Consider the following 23,460-nt stretch of genomic DNA (forward strand, 5'->3'; position numbering starts at 1 on the left):
GATTGGACTCCTGGAGCTCCACCTGGGACTTGGCCATGGATTTCTGCATCTGCTTCCATCAGTGACTGGATGAGGGTTCTATGATGACTGTTAGGGTATTCAGCCATCTGATCACCAGAGTAGGCCAGCTCAGGCACCCTCTCCACTATTGCCAGTAGTCTATGGTGGAGTCATCCTTGTGGATTCCTGGGAACCTCCCTAGCACTCTGCTTCTCCCTATTCCCATGGTGTTTTCATTTATCATGGTATCTCTTTCCTTGTTCCCCCACTCTGTTCCCATTCCAGCTCGAACTTCCTGCTCTCCTAAGCTCTCATCTCCAGCATAAGCTGTCATTTGTTTTATTGATCTCAGTCATCCGGAAAAGTGTAAGATGAAATCTCAAACTAGTTTTGATTTGCATTTTCTTGTTGGCTAAGGATATTGAACATTTTTAAGTGTTTCTTAGCCATTTGTGTTTCATATTTTGATAATTCTCTGTTTAGATCTGTAGCCCATTTATAATTGGGCTATTTGGCCTTCTAATATTGTTTCTTGAGTTCTTTGTGTAATTTGCAGATTAGTCCTCTATTGGATGTGAAGTTAGGAAAATACTTTCCCATTCTGTAGGCTGCCATTCTGTCCTAATGATGGTGTCCTTTGCTGTGCAGAAGCTTCTCAGTTTCATGAGTCCTATTTAGTATTGTTGATCTTACTGCCTGTGCTAAAGGTATTCTGTTGAGAAAGTCCTTTCTTGTGCCAATGAATTCCAGACTATTTCCCAATTTTTCTATCAGATTTAGTTCTATATCTGATTTTATTTTTGTGTCTTTGATCCACTTGGAGTTCAGTTTTGGTCAGAATGATAAATATGGATCTATTTTCATTCTTCTACATGAAGCTGTCTAGTTTGACCAGCACCACCTGTTAAAGATAGTTGTCTTTTTTCCAGTGTGTGTTTTGGGCCCTTTAAAAAAATCTGGTGTCCATAGATGTGTGGATACATGTATGTCCTGTTCTACATTTCAATTCCATTGATCAATGTGTCTATTTTTGTACCAACATTGTGTTACTTTTATAACTACAGCTCTGTAGTACAATTTGAGTTTGGGTATGGTGATACCTCTAGCAGTTGTTTCATTGTTAAGAATTGTTTCAGCTCTCCTAGTTGTTTGTTTGTTTCTTGTAATGTGTCCCTTCAAGATCTGTGAAGAATTATGTTGGAATTTTAATGAGGATTTCATTGAATCTGTAGATTGCACTTGATAGGATGGCCATTTGTACTATGTTAATCTTACCTATCTATGAGCGTGAATGATCTTTCTATCTTCTGGTATCTTCTCCAGTTTCTCTTCAGTGTATTAACGTTTTTATCCAACAGATAATTATACTTGCTTGGTCAGCGTTACTCCCAGATATTTTTTTTCAGTGCTATTTTGTGAAGGGTGTTGTTTCCCTAATTTCTTTCTCCATTCATTTGTCCTTTGTATATAGAAAGGCTACTGACTTGTGTAAGGTAATTTTGTATTAAGCTACTTTGCTGAAAGTGTTCATCATCAGCTGTAGGAGTTCCTTGGTGGAATTTTTAGAGTCACTTGTATATACTATCACAGTGTCTGCAGATAAAGATATTTGACTTCTTCTTTTACAAAATGTATTCTCTGTTCTCCTCTAGTTGTTCTATTGCTTTAGCTGAGACTTAAAAGTACTATGTTGAATAGGGTGGCAAGAATAGACAACCTTGTCTTGTTCCTGATTTTAGTGGATTTGTTTTGAATTTCTCCCCATTTAAGTCAATGTTTGGTATGGGGTTACTGTAAACTGCCTTTATTATTTTGAGATAATATCCTTTGTGTCCCTAAGCTCTCCAGGACTTTTATCATGATGAGATCTAGGATTTTGTCAAAAGCCTTTCTAGCAGGCATCTAATGAGATTATCATGTGGCTCTTGACTTTCAGTTTGTTTATATGGTGGATTATATTTATTGATTTTCATATTTTGAACCATCCCTGAAACTCTGGGATGAAGACTACTTGATCATATTTGATAATCTTTTTGATGTGTTTTCATATATTTTATTGGAATATTTTGCATCTGTATTCATATGGGAAATTGGTCCATAGTTCTCTTTCTTTATTCGGTCTTTGATTTAGCTATCAGGGTAACTGTGGCCTCACAAAATGAATTGGGCAACATTTTGTTTCTGTTTTGTGGAATTTGTAGAGTTTTGGTATTAACTTTTCTTTAAAAGTCTAGTAGTATTTTCCACTAACACTATCTAGCCCTGGGCTGTTTTTGTTGGTAGAATTTTTAATTACTGCTTCTATTTCACCTCTAGAAAACCAATATATATGAGTATATAAGTCTGTTCAAATTGGCTTATCAGACCTTGATTTAACTGTGGTATTGATTGAAAAATCTTATCCATTTCTTTTAGGTTTTCCAATTTTTGTAGAGTATAGCTTTTTAATATATGTCCTTATGATTCTCGGAATTTCCTTGGTGGTTATTGTTAGGCCCTCCCTTTTCATCTTTAATTCTGTTAATTTGGAATTTCTCTCTGAAGTTTTCAGCTACTTTGGCTAAAGGTTTGTCAATCTTAATGATTTTCTCAAAGAACCAATTCTTTGTTTCATTGATTGTATGATTTTTTTTTCCGTTGTTTTTTGTTTGTATTCTATTGATTTCAGCCTGGAGTTTGATTATTTCTTTCTATTTGCATTTATTTTTGTTATAGAACCTTAAGGTTTGCTACCTTCACTGTTTCACACAAGGTTGGGTATGTTGTGTATTCATTTTCATTGAAATCTAGAAAAGTCTTATTTCTTTCATAATTTCCATCTGTCTTGACCCATTTTTCATTCAGCAGTGATTTATTCAGTTGCCATGAGTTTGTAAGCTTTCTGTTGTTTTCTGTTATTGTTGATATCCAGATAGGATATAGGTGTTATTTCAGGTTGCTTACATCTGTTGAAACTTGATTTGTGTGCAAGTATGTAGTCAATGTTTTGAGAAAGTTCCAGGAGCTGCTGAGAAGAAGGTATATATATTTTCTGTGTGTGTTTGTAAGTATCTGTTAGGTCCACTTAGTTTATGACATCAGTTAGCCCCAGAATTTCTGTTTATATTTTTGTCTGGATGATGTCTCTTGGCAAGAGTCCATTGATGAGGCTGTCCACAAGAGGGAGGGAAGTGGAATGTTCTACTAGGAACAATGTTTAGTCTCCTGTAACTCAGAGCAGAGAGTGAGGAGAGGCCACAGTGAAGAGAGGTCATCTGCTACAGAGTTGGGGATAAGAATGGAGTATTACTTTTTGAGGAATGGAGGGAAAGATGAAGATCTGCACTTAGCCTAGCTGCTTATTTGGCCTATTTGCTTCACTGACAGCCTTGGCTGGTATTTTTCCAGCCAGTGCCTGCTCCATTTGGGGGCTGAGACAAAGGGATGAGTAAGAGGTAGGTTGGAGAAGACTTGTGTGATGTGATGCAGATGGGGCAGAGATGAAGGAGAGGCCATAGCAGGTGGTTGGCTGTGGAGCTGCTGGTGAGTCAGGGGAACTGGATTTGTAGGAGAGACAGAAGAAGTGAAGATAGCTAGTTAGCCTGCCTGCTTCCCTGTCCTGAGTTTAAAAGGGATTTTAATGTATTTCTCTGGAATTGAAGATTCATAACTGGAGATATAATTTGGTAATCATCTACCACAATGATTGTTACTATCTAGAAAAGCATAGAAGCATAGAAACTTAAATAGAAGAAACCATTTTTAAAATATGCTTTCACTTAGTATCAAAGTGTGGCCTTGAACTCACTATGTAGCCAAAGATGGTCTTGAACTCAGATCAGTCCTGAATCAGCCTCCCAGGTGCTGGGATTATAGGTATAAGCCATTCTATGCAGCCAGAAGTAAACATGCAAGATTTGTGATAAGCTTTTATAGTTAAAGAGCTAATAGAAAATAATGTTCTGGTGCGTGCATGCAAATGTGCATGTGCGTGTGCATGTGTGTGTGTGTGTGTGTGTTTGTGTGTGTGTATATCTGTGTGTGTACTGTGCTTTGCATGCCCAGCATTTATTGTGATTATTTTCTTAAACCACTTCAATGTATTTTTTAAAACAAAGTCTCTGGGCTCTGAGTGAACCTGGAAGTGTCATCAATAAGACAAGGCTAGCTAGCCAACAAGCTCCAGGAGTCCACCTTTCTCTGCTTCCATAGCAGAGTGTGGATGCTAGAGAGCCAAACTCAGGCCTTCATGCTTATAAAGAGTACTTTCTAACCAAGCTATGCCCTCAGCAAGGATCGTGAATCTTTAAATTGCCATAGAGACGGGAATAAAACTCAGAGAGGATCACAGAAGCTAATAGGTTTTTCAGAGGAGAGGAGCATAGTTACTATTATTGCAATCAAATGCAAAAAAAAAAAAAAATGTGATCTAAAGTGTTCATTTTGGTAGTCAGGAGATATCAATATTCTTTGCACTAACACTTTATAGAGAATGATTGAGTGGAATCTGGGTGGTACATAAGAAATGGGCAGAGTTCCTTGACTACTTGTCTAAAGCTAAATAGATGCCCGTGGAGCAAGCTTCTTCCATCTTGCCCTTTACCATTCTGTAGTAGTATCCCATTGTATGTGTTTATACTATATAAAATCACTGTTTGACTTAAGTATTTTTCTTGTTCTGCATATATTTCCCAAAGTTGAATAAATGGATATTTTATTTAGGGTTTCTTCAACTTAGCATATGCCTCCATCAATATTTTTTGTATTGCCAATATTTTGGAAGATACTATTTGTAAACTTTTATCACCAGTATTTGGCAGTGATTGTGAGGCATATTAAAGAAGATTTTAATTAACTAGTTTAATTCCAAATCTTGATCAAATATATAAATCATGACTTAAAGTGATTTTTTTTTCAGTATTGTTTCTGTTATTAAAATATATGTATTAATTTGTAATAATCATATATACTTGCTATCATTGTCCAAGTTTTTAAATGTATTTTTCTGGTGTATAAACTTACAAATGATCCTTGAGCATCATGAACTCTAAAGCAAATGGCCCCACTGTGGATAATATTAATTCTAAATACAATTAAATCAAATGATCTTAACTCTGCTTACTATTCTTTGTCTAGTCAGTTTTATAAATTTTATTTCTTCTTAAAGAAGTCTCTGAAGCTTATCTTCCATAATTTTATAATATTAAAAACAATAATACTAATTAAAATTTGAGGTTCATTCTAGAACTTTTTCAGTTTTGCGATTTAAAATATCATGCAATATATTTTGAACTTATTCATTCCCCTCCTTCAACTTCTAGATCTTCCCCTTATCCATACCTAAACAGTTTCATGATCTCTGTTTCATAAAACAACAACAACAAAACCACAGGAAAAACAAAAGAAAAATGAAAATAAAAACAACCTAGAAAAAAAGCAGTAAAACAAATGAAAACAAAAACTGCACACACATACTAAAACATTTCATGGAGTCTCTTGTGTTGACCAACTATTCCTGGAGGGTGGGAGTAGGGCTTTCCTGGAGTGTTGTTTATATACCCAGTGACATTCCATCGGAGAAAACTGATTATTTCCTTTCCCAGCAGGTATCAATTGCAAATAGCTCTGTGGTTAGTTCTGAAACTTTGTGTCTATTCTTTTCAGTGCTGGCATTTTATCTGGCTTGAAATCATGGTACCATGGTCTCTGGGAGTTCATATCTGAGTCAGTCTTGTTATATCTGGAAGAAACTGTTTCCTTACAGTCCACCACACCTGGTTTTTTAATGTAGATCCCCAATCCTTGAGGGGAAAGGTTTGATAAAAATAATTCATTTAGGGCAGAATGATCCAAAGTCTCTCAATCTCTGTATATTGTCCAGTGTGGGTCTTTTTGTTAATGACCAATAGCTTTTCTGAGGAAGGTTGAATGGTGCTCTGCTCTGTGGCTATAAGAGTGTATCATTAGGAGTCATTTATTTCCATGCTCCTTTAAGCAGAATAATAGTAATAAGACTTTCCCTAGGTTCATGACCTGTCTATTCTTTGGTACTTGGCCACTTTAGCAGTGTCATGTATAGATTAGCGTCTCATGGAGTGGGCCTTAAATCCAATCAGAAAATGTTTGGTTACTCCTATAATATTTGTGCCACTATTACACCGGTATATCTTACAAGTATATCTCTTTTCCTTCATAGGTTGCAGAGTTGGTAGCTTGGTGACACTATATTTATTGTGTATTATTTTTTCTCCCCTGGTGCCACACAAACTACCTTCCAGCACTCTGAATACTAGTCAGTAGGAGTGAAACTTCTAGTTTGGTACCTGACTAATTTCTTCATGTCTGAAGGCATAAGTAAATCAATGATAGGGCTTTACCATCAGATTATGCCAAATAACCAATAGCCTTGACAATCTTCTCTTGATGTTTAGGAGGGCTGTATGGATGCCCTGTGGCAACAATTTAAAAAATTGTAGCTCATTCTTGGTAGAGGTTTTACTTGGCCAAATAAGATGTCTAGTTAGAGCATTATCTTTCCCATTGTATGCTGATGCTATTTAAATACTTTACATATATGTATATATTTTAGGGAGTTCCTATAGTAGTAGATTTCCATTCAGCTGTACAAAAACCCTTAGGATTAGTTTTCTCTCCCCACATTCCCTCTTTTACCTTGGCCTCCCAGCACCCCCCATTTAATCCTGCTATTGTCATTTACCTTTATGTCTTTGTGACACTATATTGTATTCCTTTTTTCTTGGAAGATTTCTTCCTCTTACCTACTACCTTACTAACCACCTAACAACTTTGTTCATATTGAAACACAAAAGTCTAAACTATAAAAACTAACATTTACCTATAAAAAAAAAACATACATATATTTGTCTTTTTTGTGTGTGGGTTAACTTACTAAAGATAATTATTAACAGCTGAATATCATTTCATTATATAAATTTATGACATTTTCATTATTTGTTCATGAGAACATCTAGGCCTTTCCCAGTTTCTGGCTATTATGAGTAGAGCAGCATAAACATTGATGATTAAGTTTCTCTGTAGTAAAATATAGAATCCTTTGAGAATATAAACAAAAATTATATAGCTGATAGATCAATTTTCAGCTATTGGTGGGAGCTCCACACTGATTTTAACAGGGGCTATAGCACTTTGCACTCCCACCAGTAATGCATAAGTGGTTTTCTTTCCCAGCAGCCTTCACAGCATATACTGTCATTTGTTTTACTGATCTTGGTTATCATTTCTAGGGTTAAATGAAATTTCAGAGTAGTTTAAATTTTCGTTTTCCTGATGGCTATGGTTTTTGAACATTTCAGTGTTCCTTATCTTTTTGAATTTTTGTGTTTGTTTTTTTTTTTTTGTGTGTGTGTATATGTGCTATATCTTAATGCAGTTTTGTTATCAAGATTAATAGTGGTTTTATAAAAATAATTAGGAAGTGTTCCTTCAGTTTCTATTGCGTGGAGTAGTTTGTGGAGTATTTGTGGTAGTTTTTCTTTAAAGGTCTGGTAGATTTCTGCACTGAATTAATATCCTGTAATTTTTGTTTTAAAGGTTTTTAATCACACATATTTCAGTAGGGGTTACATGAATTTGTTCAAATTATTTTATCTTGATTAACTTTGATATGTCATACATATCATGAAATTCATCCAAAATTTCTTTTAGATTTTCCAGATTGGTAGAATATAGATTTTTTAAAGAATATCCTTATGATCCTCTGGATTTCATCAGTGTCTTTTGTAATACATTCCTTTTCATTTCTTTTTTCTCTATTAAGAAATTTTTTATTCATTTTACATATCAACCACATATTCCCATTCCTCTGTCCTCCCACTCTCCTCCCCCAGCTTTCTCCCCAAACCCACCCTCCATCCCCTCCTCCAAAAAGGGAAAAGGTAAGGCCTCCCATGAGGAGTCAGCAAATCCTGGCACATTCAGTTGAGGCAGGTCCAAGCCCCTCCCCAGCACCAAGGCCTTGCGAAGTGTCCCATCATAGGTAATGGGCTTCAGAAAGCCAGCTCATGTACCAGGGATAGATCCTGATCCCACTACCAGGGACATAATCTTATTAATTTAGATATTCTCTTCATCTTTTGGTTACATTGGCTATGGGTCTTGTCAGTCTTCTTGATTTTTATCAAAGAACTAACTCTTTATTTTTCTGGTTCTTTTTACCTTTTTTTTTGTTGTTGTTTCTATTTTACTTTTCAGCACTGAGTTTGATTATTTCTTGCTATTTACTCCTTTGGGGCATTATTTCTTGTTTTTCTAAAGCTTTCAAGTTTGTTCTTAAGTTATTAATATGAAATTTCTTCATTTTTTTTTAAATGGAGGCACTCAGCGCTATGAATGTGCCTTTTAGAACTGTTTTCATTATGTCCCATCAGATTGGATATATTGTATTTTTATTTTCATTCAGTTTTAAAGTTTTAAAATTTCTTGATTACTATCTTGACTCAATTTCCATTCAGTTGTAAGTTATTCTGCTTCCATGAATTTGTACACTTTCTGCAATTTCTGTTCTAGATATCCAGCTGATTCTGAGGTTTTCAGATAGGATGCAGGGTATTACTTCATACACATACACACACACACACACACACACACACACACACACACACACAGAGAGAGAGAGAGAGAGACTTGTGTATCAGAGTATGTGGTCAGTTTTAGATAAAGTTCAATGAGCTACTAAGAAGAAAGTATATTCTCTAGTCTTTAGGTGGCAAGCTTTGTAGATGTCCATTTGATTTATGACTCAATTTAACTCCAGAATTTTCTGTTTACTTTTGTCTGGATGACCTGTCTGCTGGAGAGAGTGAGGTCTTGAGGTCATCCAGTATTACTGTGTAACAGTTTGATATATGATTTTTACCTGTAGTAGTGTTCATTTTATGAACTTGGATGTCCTTGTTTTTGGTGCATAAATATTGAGAATTGTAATATCCTCTTGATGGATTTTTCCTTTAATGAGTATGTAGTGTCTTTTCTTCTCTTTTCTGATTAGTTTTGATTTGATCTGTGTTCTGTCAAGTGTTATAATAGCTACGTTTGCTTACTTCTTGGTTGTATTTGCTTAGAATATCTTTTCTCCTAAAATGATGTTTGTTGATGGTGGTTAGGTATATTTCTTAGAAGCTTCAGAAATATGGATCTTGTTTTCTATTTTTTTAGACCCTGTCCTTTTAATGGGGGAATTTAGACCATTAATATTTTGAAGTTTTGATGAGCCCTGAATTCTTGTTATCTTTTGTTGAGGTAGTATGGTTTCTCCCCCATAGCTAACTGTTCTCTATTATTTATTCCTTAGTTAACCCTCTGCCTCTCAATTCCAAGAGGCTCAGTCCTAAGAGAATTAAGGTGGGCAGGAAGGAGGGGTTCAGACAGGCGGGCTGTAGCAGTACTAGGGTCACATCTGGAAAGATTGGAATGGAGAACAGGAAAGAGGAAGAAAGCACCTTACCTCCAATGAAGGACAACTTGTAGGACTGGCTAGATGGTTCAGTGAGGGAAGTTTTTTGCCACCAATCTTGATGGTCTGAGTTTGATTGCCCAAGACCTAATGCAAGGTAGGAGAGAACTGACTTTGCAAGTTGTACTCAGACCTCTACACATAGGCTGTGTCCTGTACATACCTTCTGTACATACATATACTTAATAATGTAAAAAAAATAAATTTATTATTGTATAATTGACAAAAAATTACAGAATTTGTACTTCATTGTGGTGCCTGTGTAGTTTTATTACATGTGCTTTTGCTATGAATGTGACAGTAAAGGAGATGATCCTAGTTTTTATATGATGGAATTTGAAGGTCATTTTTAAAGAGAAAGTATTTGAAAACCCTTGATAATTGTGAAAAAGCCTTGAATAACAAGCCTCTATTTTCCATTTTTATTTTAGTATGACTGAATCTGTTTTAGAATGTAGTTTAGGCAAAAGTTCATTTTTCCTGCAATCTTTGGGCTGGTGTGAGGCCTTTTATTTTTAATGATCTAACATCCTGACCATATTCAGATACTTTATGGTTACCTGTCCATCTCTTCTTCTAATTGAGGATTCCTGGAAAGAATGATTTATTTTTTTTGCTCAGTTTTCTTGACACTAGTATTTATTTAGTAGGCTCTATTATGCTGGTTAGCTACGGGTTTCTAATATTTTCATAGTGAAGCCTTGAAGAGAAACTCTTAGTTCTAGAAACATGCAATTGCAGGAAAGGGGTGGGGCTATAGAGACTAGGGAGATGGCTTAATAGGTAAAAACATGTGCTGGGAAGCATGATGACCTTAGTTCAGATCCCCAAGACTCACATTAAAAGACAGATATAGTCTAGGGACATACATGTAACCCCATCTTATAGAAGATGGACACAGGAGATTGTTAAAGCTTGATGCCCATCAGCTTAGCTCCAGATTCAGTGAGGGACCCTGTCTCAAGGGAATAAAATGGAAAGCAATAGAATCAACAGCAGGCATTATCCTTAGGTTCCCATGTTATACATGTGAACCTGCGCACACATACATGCTCATAAACTACATGCAAACTCTTACACACATCAAAAATTTAAATGTACAAAAGAGGTGAGCATGTATTTGTTTCCACATAGTTACCATTACCCCTAACATGATAAAAGATATTTACTTGAAACTTAGAAATGGAATATTACAGATGGAAGAATCTAGTTCATCGGCCCTTATTACCTAAAGAGGTTTTATACTTCCTCTTAAACTACCTATAGATATATTATGTACATAGTTGTTTATTTGCAGGATGGCAGATATCCATCCAAAAAAAGTATCTATTTTACCTGTGTCAGAGATTAACGTCCTTAATTCTTAAAAATTCTCCCAAAAAGCCGGCTCATGCACCAGGGATGGATCCTGATCCCACTGCTAGGGGGCCCCTTAAGCAGTTCAAGCTACAAAATTGTCTGCCTTTACTGAATGTACCAGGCTCTGCAGACTCCCCATGCGAGACCTTGTGTTGTTGGAGGAGGGATTGGGGGTGGTTTGGGGGGGCAGGCAGGAAGAAGGAGAGATCTGTGGTTGATATGTAAAATGCATTTTAAAATTAAGAATTCTCCCATCTTCCATTCAGTGTGGTAGTGGTGTTTGAGAGCTGGCCAGAGTGTTAGTGTGCCTCACTTGTTCTCTACTTAAGTATTTGTTCCTCTTTGTTCCCAGGTATGTAAGTTAAGCTCTCTGATTCTCTTGTCAGTGAAAATGGCAGACCTGAGCCCAGCATGCCGGCACAAATGGGAGTATCATGACTTTGAAACTAGATTAGGCTATATAGTGAGACCATATCTAAAAACAGACAAAAACAAAAACAAACAACCCCCCCCCAAAAAAAAAAAAACCAAGAAAGGGTCCGTATAACATCCAGCCTCCTTTATATACTTTGTTTCTCAATGAGTATTTGTTTCATCAAGCTGTGACTAATCAGTAACACCCCCACAAAGACAAATATGGCAAAGGGCAATTTAAAGTAATCTCTAGATTTTTTCAAATCTGACAACTTGAATGACCTGAATATACCAAAATAGATTTTGTTTGCAAGAAGCCAAATACTCTATCAGGACCGAGTGGTTTAAGCTATAACCATCTTTTGATTATGATAAAATTATGACCTATTTTCATAGCAGACTTACTTGTTTTAATAAAAACAATGTTAATAGAATACCCTTTGGGCCAATGAAATCTGATATCTGTTGGATTAATGAAAGGGAACCCTAGAAATCTTTCTCAAACTAAAATTCCCTTGGGAATTTTTATTTTTAAATAAGAGTCTGTGTTCTGTATTTTTGTCTCATACTTCTAGACTCTTGAAGGCTTGCTCTCTCCTTCAGCATCTCTCCCTCAGGAACTTAAAATATAAACTTAGACATATCATCTCACAAAAGTGAACATCCTGCCACAAGATTTCATCCTGTTGAACTCTTTCTCCTGAAGTGTCTGCAGGGGGAAATCGGTTAACCAAATTGGACTCTCTGGCTAATCTTCCTTGTTCTCAAATAATGAATCCAAAGTGGAAGAAGGACAAGGTCAATATCTGTTAAGAGTTTTCAAGAAGTTCACTGAACGTTAGGAGAGTGGAAAGAGGAAGGGGAACTCTAGTAAAAGACAGGACTGGCCTGGTAAAGCCCCTGCATAGCTCTGTTCACTGCTGCCTCAGGCTTGTGACATGCTCCTTTTGTCAAGTGAAATTCCTCTGCAAATGCCCCCTCAGTTGGTCAAGTGATGTCAGCAACACAAGTCTTACACAAAGAGGTATAATTTACAGGGAAATTTGGAGCAAATTTGGGAGAGCAAAGATACTGTAAGCTGAAAAAAATTCTGGAAATTTTAGAAAACAGTCATAATCTAAATTTGACGTTTCATTAAAATTGGTATCTAGATTGCACCCTTACTGCCCTGAGTTCTACTTAGCAATTAAAATAATTATAATTTAAAATGTGGACTAGTAGGTGCTATTTTAAAATTAAAATGCTGTTGTTGTTTTCAAATAGTTAAATGTCTTAATGCTTACTTTTAGCTAAGTATATCACTGATATAAATGTGGAAATTACTTCTAAATTTCATTTCAAACAAGTTATTAATATAATTCCACTGGCCACTTCAGTGTCATGTTTTCAGTTTATTCACAAGAAATTCATTTTTTAAAAATGGATATAGAGACTAGAAAAACATCTGCACAAGTACTGAAACTTTATGAATCTCAATCATATAATGAATACTACACATATTATATTCTATGGTTGTTAAGACACTTGATTTACCACGCCACCTATACCCCTTGAGTCATGTGTTAAACTATGTGGTTTATGAAATGCCTTCTGGGACTATTAAGCCATAGGAAAAGATACAGTGATGTAATAGGATTGGGTATGTAGAGCCATCTTTTGGTGTTCCCCTGAGCTATTCTAGAAAAATCTTAATATAGATATACTCCAGGCAGAAAAAGCATGATAGATATCCTCAGCTAAGTTTAGAAAGTGCCACATGCCATCCTTGTTAAGGAATCATTGCAGTGTATTAAGTACCATAGAAGTCTTTCAAACTATCTGGTGCCTTTATATTTTCTCAAATGTAGATAACCCTATAGTACTATTTTCAAGTAGCTCTTACCCATATCTAACAGAAAAGTGAAATAGCTATATGCTTTATGCTATGGAAAAGTACTGAAGTAAGGATGCTTTCTAATTTTAATTAGTATCAAATTAGTAAAACTGGAGTTTGATTATTCATTCCAGTAACTAGAATGTAGTTAAAAGTTAGTGTAATTACCACTGCGTTCCATCTAGTTACTTAAATTCTGAGAGTTTCCTTGGCAAGAAGTGGATGCTGAGATGATTGTAATTTTCACATGTGTGCAAGACAACTCTGGCCTTGCTATGCAAAGCTGAAGACTGGAGGAAGGAACAAGATGGCCAACTGCGACAAGGGACAAGCACATTTGAGACCTTTGTTGATGGACTGTATAGTCATGCCCTTGCTATTTCTTACTGGAAATCTTATGTTCTATGAGTGGCTTCAATTACTTAACAACAGGATCACCCTTTTAGAATCTTTAGAACATGTTATCAAACAGGCAAATAATATCCTCTTTGAGGAAATACTGGACCTGATTTATATTCAATGTAAAATAAAAGAGGGGTGTGGAGGGAGAGAAAACATGTAGGAGTTGGCATGTCTTAACAACTATTATCATTAGGCAACACTTGCCTCAGAGAACATCAAATCAGAAATTCTATGTGCTGGCTATTGTCCCTTCTTCCTGGAATAGCAATTCAGTGTGATAATCTGCCTTTCTCTTTATTCAGGTAGCATTCATTTATGTAACATTTTAGACTTAATAAAGTAACGTAAAATTTAGCCTTAAGCAAATGCATCAATTCAGTGAGTCAGGATATGATGCTTGTAAAATATAGCCATTTTTCAAAATTTGTACCAGTACCTTTTCTTTTTGCAGGGTTCTCGTATTTCTTGTTATGAAAAGCCTGAAAGTTTAAGTAGTAATGATGGGAGACACTTTGCACAATGTACACTTAATCCCTCCTTGCATCCTCTGACATATATAAGCGAACTAAAGACACCACAGGTTATGTGCATTTTCATTTCAAGACGATTGCCTTGTTATTGTTTCTTATTTTGCATTGATATTCTGAAGCTGTGAAAAAGAAGACTAGAAATAAAAGCAGGTGGAAACGAAGGCACTACAGTTGAATAATGTTGTCCAAGAGCCCAGCTTTAAAGATATGGCACTTACTATACAGCAGAACATCAGCATTGGTAGTACTCTGAATGACTTTAAATGCTGCTAGCTGTTTCTGTTGGCTAACTTCATACCAGGCTGTGTGTATAACTTGTAGGGCACTCAGATTAGTTCACCACAATGCTGGGCTCAGTTACTGCAGCACTCTTCTTTAAAAGATTCTCTCCTTGGAAAGTCCAAGAGCATCTAGAGTAGATGCACACTAGAGCTGATCTTACTTTGTGTTCCATAAGCATGGCTAATGGTACATGCTAACAGAACTTACTTCAGAAATGCAGAGTCCTAAGCAGTTCCCCAGGTATGCTCTTACATTTGATATGAGACATAGGAATTTCCATTTTAAAACAAAGATTTGAGAGACTCTTAGAATCTGAAAAGTTTGGAGAAAAAACTGAATAAATTCAGTTAATTTTGTTTTTTATTGAGAGAAAACAGAAGGTGGATAAATTCAAGTGAGTTGCCAGAGTTCTACTGCATAGAATAGGATCAGCTCCTAGTGAGTTTGCATCCAGGGTGGGACATGGAAGAAAGCATTTTCTTCTAACATAAGCTGCTGTTTGTGATAAAAATGTTTGATTCTTGGAGATAAATGTAGCTAGAGTTTTCCTGCCTGGCCCAGTCAGGACAAATCTCTCTTACCCGCCAGTCCCACAGTCGCTCAGACCCAACCAAGAAAGCACATAGAAACTTACATTGTTTACAAACTGTATGACTGTGGCAGGCTTCTTGTTATCTACTTTTTCTATCTTAAATTAACCCATTTCTGCTTATCTATACTTTGCCACATGGCTTGTGGCTTACCAGTGTCTTTACATGTTGCTTCTCATGGCGGCGGCTGGCGGTATCTCTCCCCAGCCTTCTACTTCCCAGAATTCTCTTCTCTCTTGTCCCGCCTATACTTCCTGCCTGGCCACTGGCCAATCAGAACTTTATTTACACAGAGCGATATCCACAGCAGATAAAGGTGAAAGGGGCGACTGGAAATGTAGATGTAGCCCAGTCATCAGGTGCTTGCTTAGTGTGCAGAGCCCTAGGGTCAATCACTAACACTACAAAAACAAAAAAGAAGCTAAAAGAACCCATTTTCTCTCATTTTCAACAGCAGAGAACTATGGGGAAGATTTTGTACATTTGACAATGTCTGGAGATTATTGATGCCATCATTGATGGAAGATGATACTGGTGATATTTAGTGGCTAAAGGCAGGCATGCTACAACAAATATTGAAATGTATAGGAATTCTACACCAGGCAGATGTCATTTGAAGCAAAGTGTCAATTGAATTTTATTGGGAAGACCTGATGATATAACTTAATCCCATCAAGTGAAACAACTCTGATGTCTTTGAGAGTGATAACTGTGACATTTAAGAAACAAGATCACATTTCCTACCTTTCAAGAAAAATCATTATATCAAATAAAGCAGCCACTTGTTGATCTGTATTGGGCTATCCAGATGACACATTCCCCTTGAAATTCTTTCAAGATCCTGGTCCCTTGCAATCAAGTATCTAAACTCACATAATCATAAAGCACCCAATCATTTATAACCTTTTCTTTCTGCATTTTGTACCTATGTCACACAGACTCAGACTCTACAGGTTCAGCAATAAGCTAGTTTGAGCATCTGCTGAATTTAAACTGGGACATTTTAGCTAAAAATCTTTTTTGTTGTTGTTTTTTTGTTTTGTTTTTGTTTTTTGAAACAGGGTTTCTTTGTATAGCTTTGCACTTTTCCTGGAACTTACTTTGTAGCCCAAGCTGGCCTGGAACTCACAGAGATCACCTGGCTCTGCATCCTGAGTACTGGGATTAAAGGCATGCACCACCACCGCCCGGCTGCCTTAGCTAAAAATTTTAACATGGAAGCTAAGAGATTAGAATTTTTTATTTAATTGCAATAATGATTAAATAACCCATCAGATTTTCTCTGGCATTCATTAATTATTTTTCTCTATTAGTATTTCAAATCCTTATCACCTCTTAAGAACCATTTTATAGGTACTTCTCTAATGCTTAATGTCTTAATCTCTGGTTTTGACTACATATTACTGGTGTGTGTGTGTGTGTGTGTGTGTATGTGTATGTGTGTCTGTCTGTGTCTGTGTGTCTTTGTGTATGTTGGTGTCAGTCACGCATAAAGCCTCACATGTGGTAGGCAAGTGGCATCAGATGATCTACAATGATCTACATCTCTAGACCTGTGAAATGTGGCTTTAACCCTAAATTTTTTTCCGATGATCAGTGGTTTCTCCCCAATCTCAGGAATGTTTCTCAATTACACACAAAATCATTTTAAAGGAGAATTGGGCATTTCATGTTGGATATATCATCTTAAGGTATTTTATTATAAAATCACTTAGGTGTCACCATAAAACTACACTAATTCTCTTTATGTTTAAAGAAAGAGTAATACAACTATATAGCCAATCCATATTTTCAGATTAAAATTAAAGACAGATCATCCAACAAAGAACACTTAAATTTGCCATATTATTTCAATACAAAAGTTATAATTCTTCTCAAGCTAACACCAGTTGTGGTGACCATATTTTCCTTATTTTACCATATCTGCACTTATTATAGTAAGTTTTGTTGTAACTCAGTTCTTCTAATTCTTATTTTGCCTTTGGGAAGGTAAATTTTATTTGTTTTCCCCTTTTTATTTATTCTTCTCTCATATCATACATTCTGACTTCATCCTCCCTTCCCTTGCTCCTCCTAGTCCCTCCTGTCCCCTTTTCCCCAGATCCACTGCTCCTCCCTTTCTCTTCAGAAAAGAACAGGCCTCCCAGGGATAACAACTGGACACAGCATAACAAGACGCAGTTAGGCACAAACGGCTATATCAAGGCTGGACGAGGCAACCCAGTAAAACTAAAAAGGTCCCAAGAGCAGGCAAAAGAGTCAGAAACACCCCCACTCTCCTTGTTAGAAACCCCACAAAAACTCCAAGCTAAACAACCACAGCATTTATGCAGAGGACCTAGTGCAGAACCATGCAGGCTCTCTGATTGCTGCTTTAGTCTCTGTGAGCCCCTATGACCCCTGCTAAGTTGATTCTGTGAGCTGCATTCTCCTGGTATCCTTGAACCCTCTGGTCCACTAGTTCCTCTAGTCTTTCTCTCCCTCTTCTGAGGGGTTCCCTGAGCTCTCCCTAATGTTTGGCTCTAGGTTTCAGCATCTGCTCCCATCAGCTGCCAGAGGAAGCCTTTCTGATGATGATTGTGCTAGGCACCAATCCGACCTTTCTATTTTACTTATTTATTTATTTATTTATGGACAGCCCTGTTTGGTTTTACCCTAAGTCTCTAGGCTATCCAGCTTCTAGTTCATGGCTGTCCAGGTTAGTGACTGGTATGGGCTCCCTCTAGTACGTGAGCCTCAAGTGAGATCATTCATTGGTTGGCAACTCTTATCAACTCCAAGCCACCATTGCCCCAGCACATCTTACAGACAGAGCAAGTTGTAGGTTGAGGGTTTTGTGGCTGGGTTGGTGTCCTAGTCCCATTACTGGAAGCCTTACCATATTAAAGAAAATGGTTGGTTCAGGCTTCACATCCTCCATTACTAGGAGTCCTCACTAGGGTCACCCTCACAGGTTCCAGGAAGTTTCCACTGCACTATGTTTCCACATTGTACCCCAAATGTCCTCCAATTCCAGTTGTTTCTCCCCAAACTCTCTCCCTCCAGAGGGAGCTTAGGGATAGTGTGCTGGGGTACTGAGAGTTTGGAGGCGGTCTGCAGGTGGGCAGCCTACCTGAAGTTCTGGTGCTCCATGTGGTCTCTGGTACTGCTGAGTGTTTCCACCCAGAAGGGGAGATTGTGTCATGGGGATGAGCACCAGGGAGTGGAGGAAGTCCATGGGAGCATAGGCTATCTAGTCTTCTGGAAGTTGTGTCCAGTGTTTGGGCAGATGGTATCTTCCAGAATTGGGGGCTGGAACACAGCAATAAGGGGAGGGGGGACTGCAGTGGGCCAAAAGTATATGAAATAGAGATTCTGCTTTATATGACAAATCTAAACCTAGAAGGCTCAAGAAATTCTTCTGGATGAAAGTCAAATATCAAGGAATATTTGATGTTATTTGTCCTCTGCTATGAATTTCTTGTGCACTTATATACTACTAGGCCTTAACAGCAAACAGAATAAGCTTCTCAGACCTTCTGCTGATCTGAACTAGGTAACATCCCAAAAGAGCCTAGGAGACAGCAGGATTGTAGATGCATAGCTTTGTTCCTTCTGCAAATGAAGCTCAGACCTTCCTTCCCCAGACAGGCCAAAAAGCATTCCAGAGTAATTGACTCAGAACAAAAGCGTTTTTTGCATAACCAGGTGCAGTGAAGGCTGGGGTGGGAATCCTGATCCAGGCAGAGTTGTGTGGCCAGAGTTTCTGTGATGGTAGAGCAGAGTGGCTCCTGCAGGGGAGTGAGGAGCAAGGAAAGGCTTTGCAGGTTGTAGGTGGATTCAAATCAGGTCAGCCAAGTAGGAGAGGAAGGAAAGATGGGAGATGAGGAAACACAGGACAAAGATGAGATCAAAAACATAAAAGCTTAGGGCTGTGAGAGGACAGGAAAAGAGGAGACAGAGGAGCTAAGCATGAGGACAGAAAAAAAAAGCCATATCTGTAGAAAGAACTGATTCAGAAGAATAAAGTGTATGGAGTAGGAGTTTTGTGTACTTAGATTCATTTAATATCATCAAAAATTCAATTATCAGTTGGTCATACATTCTTCCCAGACCCTGGGAGCAGGCTATTGTGGGGCTGAACACCCCCCCCCCCCATAGTCTACTTAAAGGGACAACTGAGATTTGGTCTGTTGGAAGATAGAGAATGGAAAATATACCTGGGCAACTGGCCTACCTGGTCTTCTGGCAGGCATGGCCTGTTTTGGGGTGATAGACCCCAGACTCAGAGTACTACCTTCTCGGGTGGGTGCCCCAAGAACCCAGACTCCAGTCCAGTTGATGCAAGCAGCAAGAGGGTTTATTCAGGCATTTGTACAAATGGGCTGTCTCCTCTCCTCATAGTAAGAGAATCCCCAAACTGCAGTCACGTATAATTTTTTTAGGCCAAAATCATAAGCTTTACATAAGATTGCAGGTCTCTACAGGATTGGTTACTTTAAAGGCTACCTTAGGTTCAGTTGAGGTTTTTTTGAGAACTTCTGGGGGAGTTTACACATCAGGGCATGGGCAAAGGTTACAGTTGTTTTTCCCGGAACACAGTAATTATTTTAACTATGGTTGAGCAACATATCTTAACAGAAATCTTAACTGTGGTTGAACAATGGTTTAGCAATTCTGCTTTTAGTACAGGTTTTAGTTCCTCATTCCCAAGAAGGGGGTAGACCTGAAGGCTCAGGGTCTTTCAGGGGCAGAGGTTGGGGCTTGTCTATCCGAGGGAACCAAGAGAGTGGGCTATTTTGCCTTTTATATGAGCACATCCTAGAAACATAAAATCTACACACATTCTTTTTTAAAGATGAATTTAGTTTTATTTTATGTGTGCGGGTGATTAGCCCTCATACATATTTGTCTGTGCATCAGGCCAAATGAAGGTGACAGATGGCCTGAAATTGAAGTTAACAGACAATTGTCAGCTACCATATGGGTGATGGGAATCAAATTGGTTTTGCTTGAAGAGCAACAAATGTTCTTAACCTATGTAACCATTTCTAGAGCCCAGAACGCATAATTTTATATACTAGTACAACTAAAATATGAACAAAGAAGCAACAATGTCTAGGTCTCATAGTTTATATTACCACAAAAGTTAAAATGCAGAATGAAAAGTCCTCAGTATCAAGGACTATGAACCTAAAACTTATTTTCTCAGCAATAGTCCAAATTCCATAAGAGACATGACAGGTTTTCACTGCAGTTCCTCATCTGCTGGGCCAAAGTGATTATGTGACAGCTACTGGTCACCCCAGTTGGCTTGTCTGCCTGTTATGCTAACCCCCAAGCTTGTAGTTTTGCTGCTTCAGCTGCACGTTTCTCCCTAGTTTTTTGTTTGGTCTTAATTGTCATTAAAGATTGAATCTAAGTGTCATCTCATCTAGAAGCATTCACAGACTCCCCACCCTTACCCCAGATGGCACTCTGGTCTGAAGTAACAGCACCCTCTGCTGCTTGCTCTCTTGCCCACTTACTTCCTTAACCATGTTTGGGCTTACCTTCTGTGCACCAGAAGCCTTTTGAACATGTATACTGCTGCTTGCTCTGAGTGTAGAGGTACACTCACAAGTCACTAGGTGAAAACAGTAGAATGCAGAGAATCATTTTCAATTAAAAGATTATCTCTGGTAACTTTAATCCCCATAAGTTTGCTTGGTTGGTTTTATTTGTTTATTTAGGTTTTTCAGTCTTCGGTGTTGAATGTACTTTAAGAAGTCCCTTGGAATTAAAAGCATGTGTTCTTATCATGTCCTGTTACTTGATTTTTATGTAAAAAACAGACCACACTTCCTCTTTGTATTTACAGAAGTGAAAAATCTTGGCATAATGTCTGGCTACAATCATGCTAATTTTCTTTCTTTATTAGTGCTTGACTTACTCTTTTGGCCTTTAGTTATGTTACTATTGTTAACAGTGAAATTTCAAGTCTATATATTTTCCTCCTATAATTAGAATGTAATCCCGTAGTGGCTGTTCTCTTCCCTGAGCTTAACCTAATCATTACTGCATAAAGTAGATTTCATAGTCTTTCTGTTTTATCTTCAATAGAACACTATATTTTGTTTAGATAAATGTATTCAGAACGTATTTATTTTATTGCTGCAAAGATAGGAGGACTTTTACTTTTTTTCTTATTACTAGAGAAAGAGAAATCTAGCTTTTTGTGGTCACTTTTCATCAGATGTATGCTGTGAGAAGCATTTCGTTTACTTTTGAATATTATTGTATTTTGTGTTGTATACTTCTATATGGCTGTTAGAACCGATAGTTTTAGTTATTTGGATAATGTACTAAAGATGCATGATCACACAAAATTCATTTTAGAATTGCCAAGTGGAATTTAGCAATGTGGAAAATGCTTTTAACTAGTGAGTTCTTAGTTTTCACATACATCAAAGTAGATACAAGGTAGATGCTACTCATATCAGCAGGCAGGAAGAGTGAGAAGATTCAGGGTGTGTTAGTTACGTTTCCTATTACTGTAGCAGAATATCTAACAGAAACAAGAATGTATCCTGGACTACAGTGCAGGGGATATGCTCCATCATCCTGAGGAAGGCATGGTGGCAGGATAGCATTCTGGCTCTAGATATGGAGAACAAGCTAATACCTGTTAGATTCGGGCACAGATGACACAGGAAGATAAGACAAGAATGTGAGCTAGAAAGCCAAATCTTGCTATAAATCTCAAAGTCTATACTCTAGAAATTTACTTTTTCCAGCTAGGCTCCACCTCTTAAAGGTTCCACAACTTTTCAAATTGTTCCAGTAGACTTCTGGTCATGGGATCAAATACAAGACCATGAAGGATATCTTACATTCAAACATTACAGCATTATTTTTTTTATAGGATGTAACTAAAGAGGAATTTATAAATGGAAATTTTAAACCGCAGAAGCCAATTTAATTATAAGAAAACTTAAGGTACATGAAAGAGCTTCATAGGTATAGGAATAACTAAAGGATGAAATATAATATAATGGTGTGCAGCTAGCATCACGGGGGCAAAGTTTGTGGGTTGCAACTTCTCAATGTGAGGGATAATGAAGTCTTTTTTATAAAGCAGAAGGCATGAGACAAAGACCTAGTTATCATAAGTTATTCTCTGATTCTGCTCTTTCCTAATGGCCAAAGAGGAAAAAACAAAAGAACAGGAAAAAGAGATGATGCTGTCATTGTCTGTAATTCTGATGGAAACCTATAATGTATGGTAGATTTTAGATAGGATATTCAACTAGTGTGATGTGTGGGGAATGATCCTGAGTAGCTGTCTTGGACATGTTGATAAATCTGGACTCTGCCTGTGGAGAAGAAGCCTTTGCATGCTTTTGATGAGTAAGAAAAATCTAACACTGTCTAATTCGTTGTTCTTTGGGTTATTCTATGCAGTCTTCACAATATTGTTATCTCAGCTTGACACTGATGTTGAAGCACGGGGACTTTTACTAACTGCTCAAATTTATGCAGTCATCCAGGCTCTTAGTTGAAGTTAGAATCCAGACATCATGATTTGAAAGTCACATTCTTGGGGTTGGAGAGACTGCTTATTAGATAGAATGTTTACTTCACGAGCATGAGGACCTTAGTTCAGATCCCTAGCAGTCATGGAAATACTGTATGTGGCCGTGCACATATCTAATCCCAGCAATGGGAGACAGTCAGGAGATCCTGAACCCATGAGAAGATGCAGTGAGAAACCTTTGTCTCAAAAAATTAATTGGAAAAAGATAGAGGGCTGCACTGGAAATTTGGAACCTTCACGGTCTTTGATGGCTGTTTACAGGATCTAGGGGCCTAGATGAAGCATTGAAATGAAGGAGGAACTGAATACAGATCAAATGTTATGTTTTGTCTTCCAGGTCTCTGGAAATAGACCCATTGCTGCAATCAGTAGTAATCGTTTCACACATCATTATGTTTCCCTTGGCCCGATCCGCACTAAACCGTTTGAAGACTCAAAGCATTCGACAAGTTGTGGCAAGACAGGGCCACAAAAAGACCTCATCGGATTTTCATGACAAATATGGCAATATGATGCTAATTAGTGGATCCACTTTCTGTTTTCTTGGATTTATAATTTATATCACACAGATGGGGGTAGAATGGAATCTGTCTCCCGTTGGCAGAGTTACCCCAAAAGAGTGGAAGAATAAGTAATTATCTCAGATACCATAATACACCTTGTCTCAAAACAAACTTGTCATGGAAATGTTCTGTTAATTAAATATAGCATAACAAAAGAAATAAAGTTCATTTAAAAGTGCTAACAAGTCATTGAAAACTATCATTTAGTTCCTGGAAGTAATGCAGTAGCAGTGGATGTAGATACTGGGGAGTGTGGATACCATGTATTTGAAAAGTAAAATTTTAGAAGCACAAGTTCTTCTGATTTACTGACTTATTCTAGGTACCTGTCTTCGGTAGACATTCATAAATACACACCTTAGAAATTAATTTTATTGAATCCAGATAATATTCTTTTGTCAGAAGCTGGCCAGTTTCACC

General features: G+C 37.4%; 1 protein-coding gene across 1 annotated transcript in view; it reads left to right on the forward strand.

The window, feature by feature from the left end:
- The window catches only part of LOC118592373 (cytochrome c oxidase subunit 7B, mitochondrial), a 125,557-nt gene extending 102,373 nt beyond the window's left edge, over positions 1-23,184 (forward strand). The window contains exon 3 of the mRNA XM_036201259.1: positions 22,815-23,184. Coding sequence (XP_036057152.1) covers positions 22,870-23,112 — 243 coding nt within the window. The 5' untranslated portion in view covers positions 22,815-22,869 and the 3' untranslated portion in view covers positions 23,113-23,184. The remainder of the gene's footprint in view (positions 1-22,814) is intronic.
- Positions 23,185-23,460: the final 276 nt, after the last annotated feature.

This window comes from Onychomys torridus, chromosome 10 (genome assembly GCF_903995425.1).
Source record: "Onychomys torridus chromosome 10, mOncTor1.1, whole genome shotgun sequence".
Lineage (NCBI taxonomy): Eukaryota > Metazoa > Chordata > Mammalia > Rodentia > Cricetidae > Onychomys > Onychomys torridus.